This window comes from Chenopodium quinoa, unplaced genomic scaffold (assembly GCF_001683475.1).
Source record: "Chenopodium quinoa cultivar QQ74 unplaced genomic scaffold, ASM168347v1, whole genome shotgun sequence".
NCBI lineage: Eukaryota > Viridiplantae > Streptophyta > Magnoliopsida > Caryophyllales > Amaranthaceae > Chenopodium > Chenopodium quinoa.
This window is the reverse complement of record NW_018744466.1, coordinates 3,228,144-3,234,662: the sequence shown is the minus strand read 5'-3', so window position 1 is coordinate 3,234,662 and position 6,519 is coordinate 3,228,144. Positions and strand designations below refer to the sequence as shown.

The 6,519-nt window shown below is 38.5% G+C and overlaps 1 protein-coding gene across 3 annotated transcripts; it reads left to right on the top strand.

Annotated features, from left to right (window-relative positions):
* The first annotated feature begins 1,742 nt into the window (after positions 1–1,742).
* Positions 1,743–5,762, top strand: LOC110697523. 3 transcript variants are annotated; one of them, XM_021874892.1, is made up of 4 exons: positions 1,743–1,800; positions 2,820–2,960; positions 4,712–4,811; positions 5,375–5,762. In XM_021874892.1, exons 2-4 carry the CDS (start codon positions 2,878–2,880, stop codon positions 5,582–5,584), a joined length of 393 nt encoding a protein of 130 aa, XP_021730584.1. In that variant the 5' UTR covers positions 1,743–1,800; positions 2,820–2,877; the 3' UTR covers positions 5,585–5,762. The 3 variants fall into 3 exon arrangements, 2 of the variants coding, with proteins under 2 accessions (XP_021730584.1, XP_021730583.1); XM_021874891.1 differs by having other exon boundaries at positions 4,621–4,811; XR_002506507.1 differs by lacking the exons at positions 1,743–1,800; positions 2,820–2,960 and adding an exon at positions 3,384–3,435 and having other exon boundaries at positions 4,621–4,811; positions 5,375–5,761.
* The last annotated feature ends 757 nt before the right edge of the window (positions 5,763–6,519 follow it).

Genomic DNA, 6,519 nt, shown 5'->3' with positions numbered 1-6,519 from the left:
GCCTTGCTGGCCAGCTAGCACAGCCAGCCCTGCACAGCTAGCATGCTCAGCACGCACCAGCCAGCATCCCTAGAACATGCGTGCTGCTAGCGGGCAACGCATGCTGCTGGCTGCTGCGCGCTGGGCAAGCCCTCGCTGCTTGCTGCTTGCTTCTTGCTGCTGCCATGCGAAGGCACGCACGTAAGCACCTAGCAACGCGAGGCATGCTGTGCTAGCGATGCACGCACACATGCCAGCTCCTAGTGCTAGCGATCGTGTGCTGTGCGCCTAGCTGTGAGAGGCCTTGTGATAGCACCTAGGCAAGCAAGCTCGCATGCTGCGGTGGTGCTGTGCCATGCGAAGGCACGCACACAAGCATGCATGGTGCTGTGATGGTGCTGCCATGCGAGGCACACACACACGCAATCACCTAGTGCTAGCGATGGTGCGCCTAGCACACATGGTGCGTCTAGGCTTGCGCCTAGACATGCAAAGTGCATGCTAGCTCGAGCTAGCCTAGCGTCCACATGGATAAGCCATTGTGATGCTACGACTACGCGTGAACTTGTTCCTTGTTGATTTTGTGACGCTCGGTCTCGACGCCCTAGGCTCGATATCCGACGTCTGTGTTCCTAATACTCTAGTGACTCATCAAATCCTTCGGTTTGATTCGTCGATTCGGATCGGCAGTTCGTTTGGGTTCGACCCGAAGGGTTCAGTTAAGACAAAGATGTAATATTAATTGTTCACTAATATTACAGATTAGAAGCGGCCTCCAACCTGGCATTCCGATCCCTTGATCTCACTGAAGAATAAGCTTCCTGATAATTCTGAAACCTCTATCAGAATAACACACTTGTTGGAAGGACACCATTCCTTTCAATCTCCCACTTGTCCTTCCGGACAAGTGTGCATACAGTGTATAGCCTATTTCCTATGTCGCTTAATGTCTATTCATGAACTATAAGGTAAGAATCTTCGTCATCCTTATTACGCCCAGAAGTGTTTCTCGATCTCCGAGTTCGACTGTCAATAAGCAAATGATTTCTAAAATCCATTTGAGCACGACCATGCATTTTCACAGTCTCGCTCTTCGAGCGGCCTTGTAAACAACAAAGACATATTCCCTATTGTTAATATGGGGACATTCTCAGTCTTGTATTGTAAGCCTCTCTTACTAAGAGGACCTAACACTAGTAGAAAAAATGAAATAGACACCCCCCCTTTAGCACCGATTCTTGAAAACCGGTGCCAAAAGAAATGGGCGGGATTGAAAAATTCAGTGTTGGCACCGGCTCCAACTAAAACCGGTGCCAATCATTTAATTAGCATCGGTTTCAAACTGGTGCCAACTTATATATAAAAAAAAATAAAAAAAAAATATGTATGGCATAGAGTTGGCACCGGTTCGCCTTAAACCGGTGCCAAGTATTTTAATTAGCACCGGTTTAAACCGGTGCCATTTTTTTTTTAAAAAAAACCGGGTCTTCGTTTTCATTTCCTCGATCTTTCCTCCTGCTATCTCATCTGATCTGCCTCTCTCTCTCTTCCATTGAAGCGTACTCGAATTTCTCCATTGAAGGGGCTTCTGAGCTTTCTCTAAGCACTTTCCTCAAACTCCTTTTCTCTCCTTCGATATTCTTCTCCATAACTGCCACTTTCCCTTTCCTTTCTTCTCTCTTTCGATCTCCTTCTCCTCTCTTTCTACAACATTGGAGGTTAGGGTTTCTGGGTTCGTCTATTTTGAATCAAATCGATGTGTTTGCGTCTTCAACAACAACAAATTCGAATCAATTTCCAACCAAAAATCAGAAATTCGAGGTTAGGGTTTCTTGGTTATTTAGCTTTGCGTTATATTTTGGTCTTTTGGTCCAATTATTCATTTTGAGTTTTTTTGGTGTTTTTTTATTGTTTGAGTTATTTCAGTTGAAAACCCTAGTGATTTTGGTGTTGTTTGTGTGTTTGGTTGTTTTATTGGATCTGCTCAGATCTTTGTCGTGATTGAGTTTTTTAGTTGATCTGGACTTTGCTTGATGTGCTTTATTATAGATTTGATTTGAAATTTTGTATAATTGAGTCGATATAATTGAGTGAAGTTGAGTTTGGTTGATTCACTTGAAATATGCGATTTTTAGGGCTGCTAATTATGCTTGGTTATGATTTTGATTAGTAGTTAAGTTGAGTTGGTGGAATTTATTGGAATTTGCGAATTGGAAGTAGTGTAGTTTAAGTGATACTGAATTATGATCTGTAAATTCAGTGAAATTAGGACGAATTCTACCTTTGTTTGAGGTGAAACTGAAATGAGTTGGTGCAATTCATATGAACTTAAGTTGATACCTTTGATTCTTAATTTTGTAAAACTAAGAAATTTTGTTGGATTTTATAAGTTTGGAGTGAAGCTGAGTTTTTATGCTATTTACTGGGATTTGCAGCTTCCAACTGACTCTTTCTTATCCTCATCTTTCTGTCATTTATTTGAAGTCATGTGCTCAGGGTTTCGAATTGTTTCTACATGTGATCAGGGAATATATTACTGCTTCGAGAATGAAAAACAGAGGTAGCAGGTGAAAAGAGGAAACTATTAGAATGAGATTAATTATTAGAACTTATAAAAAAAATTCTTTTAGTACTCGTAATAAGAATGCTTTGAATTGCCAGTACATTTTGGATTTTGTCTTTCGGGATCTTAAGGATCAATGTAATCACGGTATGATAACATAAGATCATGTTTATAGAATAGTTGATTACATAGCTATGTTACTTAACTAAAAGTTTTGCGTTGGTAAGACTTGTTTAATTCTCGATTTTGATGTTCTGTCTTTTCTGTATGATATAAGATTGCAGGAATATATTCTGAAAACATCAGAATTTTGAAGACGGAATCGTCAAGTGAATATGCTCTATCTCCTGAAGTACTTTCTGAAGCGGTATCACATGATGTTGCTTCTGGTCTCAAACCTCTTTTCTTATGTGCTACTGTAAGAATAACAATCCTTATTACTCTGATACAGTGATACCCCTTATCTATCCTGATTTTGTTTGTTGTTTTAGTGAGATGTGGGGATTCCACTTCTAGTTTCAGCTCTTTTCTAAGTGATTGAGTCCAACTATAATCTAGAACTGCTTAAACAACTATAATCTCTATAATATTTGCACAGATGTTAATTTTAAGACCAGTAAAAGTAAAATATTGTAAGCTCAATATATCCAGGGCGGTGTGAAATCTAGGCCAGAATAATAAGGAGTACTCCCTAAAATCTATATCAGGGTTTGCATCAAAACCGTAACCATATGAGTAGCATTATAAATTTTCACCAGATTAATAAAGAAAAATGTTTAATGTTTGTATCACTACTGGTGGACATTGACAGAGGTGGAAGTGGCAGACAAACTTCTTGAGTTTTCGTTCCAAGCATGATGGTTTTGTGGATACAAGTTTTGATACTATAAGTGGTACTATTCAATTGCTCTTTTGACTATTGAATTATATCCTTTTAAATAGCTTTTAACCAACTCTGTTGAGTATATTTTTATAATAAGTCATTGCGAAGAACCTCAAATACATGAGTGATATATTTTTAATTCTTGTGAATTTTGCTGCTATATTTTAAGCATTTTGATTTTTTTTTAGGTGAGAAATAAAGTAATTTCTGGAAACACAGAAAAAAGGAGTGGTAGTAGACACAATACTATTCTATCATAACATGCACAATCTAAAGTTACACAGTGGCTCAAGCTAGTAATTCATTAGAGATTGATGTAAAAGTGGTAATTCTTCTAAGAATATTATTGTGTCTATGATCATCCTAACATACCAGGCAACATGGCAAAGTAGTCAAGCAGAAGCTTAAATGACCTTGTAGGATTTCATCCTTTTGGCTTAAATAATTTCGTCCTACTGGCTTTAAATAATTCACTTCTAGTGACAAGAAGGGTATTTGACCAACTTTCAAACCTGGTTTAGAAACATGATTTTGCAGCTTCCTGTTGTACGTGTATGACTGTTTCTTTTTGTTGATTTACTGGAAATGATATTTATAAAGTGCTTCATGTAAGGGTTGCCCTAGCTTCTTTCTCTTTATGTTTTGTAGTCTAGATTGTACTTCATTACTTTTTGGACCAATTGTGTTTTTTATGCTTCCTTTCTTTGGATTGTGGACTCAGGCTCCTCTCTCCCCAACCTTTAACCCAAAGAAAAAAAAAAAAAAAAACTCTGTTCTGTGTTTATTTGCATTTTGTATGTATGTAGGCTGCTAGGTTACCATTTGGATAAGATTTTAAAATTATTATTCGTACAATCTGTTTAATTGCTGGTGTTGATATGTTACTTTATCCATTTCTACCATTTATGCATCCACTTGGTCTTAAGGAAGTTTGTTTTTGTAAAATAAAACATTCTCTTGAATTCTGATACTTTGGCTCCCTGAAAATTTCATCTAGCATACTTCACTCTATGTTTCTTGTAAGTTTAATAAAAATTTGTAGGAACAAGCATTATTTCATCAAATGTTTTGTTAACTATTATCATGGTGTAGCGTTAATAAATGCTACCTTTTTTCTCAATCTCATGTTCTTTCAACTGTCCTGCTAATGAAAATGTTCTTTCCACTTATCAAATGCATGGAAAATGGCTTTCAGGTTCTGGTCCGAATGGTGCAATAATTCATTACAAACCAGAACCAGATAGTTGCAGCATTGTGGATCCTGAAAAACTCTTCTTGCTTGACAGTGGAGCACAATATATAGATGGGACAACAGACATAACGAGGACGGTTCATTTTGGTGAAACTACTTCTCGAGAAAAAGAGTGTTTCACTCGTGTTTTACAGGTGCTAATTACGACTTCCAAATCCATTAATCTTTTATGAGAAATTAACACATGTGTACTTGCTCTAGATATTTGTTATTTGTTATGCTTATTTGCTGGCCATTGCCTAGGCCCCTCGCACCAAAAAAAAAATGGATATATGTATTAAATATTCATTTACGATAAGATAAATGCAGGCTCTTGACTAAAGCAATGTGACTTATGAAACTCGTTCGCTCTTGCCTGATTGTAAAGGTCACCAGATTTTTGGAATGGAAGAATAATATACTACCAGATTTTATGCATTATTGATTCTTTTGCCCCTGTATCTGGCTTGTCTTGGCATTGCTCTCTCTCATTTTAGTATAAACATTGTTTACATTCTTTCTATATGCTTATTTCTTAATAGACTCTCCTATCAGGATCTTTTAAGGATTATGCAGCCTTCTCGAACTAGGCGTTCTGATGTTATTACAAGCGTGATTAAAACTCTTTTTGCCCATTTTATGATTAAAAAGATCTACTTGAATCTTTTTAAGGACCGTCTAGCCTTCTCTAATTAGTTCCTTTTGCCTGAATTAACAGCACAGCACATCAGAGCGCCACCAGCACAGCACCACAGAAGCTCACCAGTACCGCAACACAGAGGACCACGCAGCAGAACCCAGCAAACACAGCAGCCTGACTAGCAAGCAACACAGCACTACAGCAGAGCAGCAAACACCCAGCACTACAACAGAGCAGAACAGAAACACAGCAGCTCAAGCACTCAAACCAGTCACCCAGTCAGCCTGAACATAACAAAGACACGGCCACAGAAGCAAACAGATGCCTAGCCAGCATGAACAAGCAGAGGCACAGCAGCGCAGCTAAATGGAAACAGCAGAGCAGTTTGGTTATTTAATTTTTTTTAGACGAAAATTATAATATTACAGCCTTTTTTAATGAAAATATGTAACTTTATTTTTTTTATTTTTCTGGGGTATATTTGGCACCGGTTTGGACCAGACCTGGTGCCAAAAGTTTTTTATAATTTTTTTTTTTGAGACTTTTGGCACCGGTTCAAAGCAAGAACCGGTGCCTAAAGTGGGGTTTTTTGAACCGGTCCCTAAAGTGGGATTTGGCATCCCTCAAATACCCAACGGTTCAAAACCGGTGCCAAAGGGGGGCTTTGAACCGGTACCTTTTTATCTTTTTCGTCTAGTGAACTCCTCTGTGGAATGGAGTATCCGAAAGGAGAAATCGAACCTTGTCAGACATGGTTCGATCAATGATGGGTCTTAGTGAACTTCCTATCTCTTCTAGGGACATGCGCTACTAACTGCGGCACTAACACTGAACCGTGCTACGTCAAAAGCTGTCGAAAAGACTCCATATGAATAATGGACTAAGAAACCTCCAAGGTTGTCTTTCCTTAAGATTTGGGATTGCGAAGCATATGTCAAGCGATTAATTTCTAACAAGCTTCACCCGAAATCAGACAAGTGTTTCTTTGTGGGCTACCTAAAAGAAACCAAGGGGTACCATAACAAATCCGAGAACAAAGTCTTTGTTGCTCGAGATGGTGTCTTTTTGGAGAAGGAAAACCTTTCCAAAATGACAAGTGGGAGGAAAATCGAACTGGACGAAGTTCGAGAGGACGAGCAACAATGTCAACCTGATAAAATTGACAATCAAAATGCTTTATAAGAAGTTGATAAGATTGGTCAGAATCAAACAGACAATGTAAA

What these genes read in the sequence shown, in the direction of transcription:
- LOC110697523 (XM_021874891.1), top strand. An exon ending in GTTTCACTCGTGTTTTACAG is followed by an intron (nt 4,812 to 5,374) that starts GTGCTAATTACG and finishes CTGAATTAACAG; the next exon opens with CACAGCACATCAGAGCGCCA.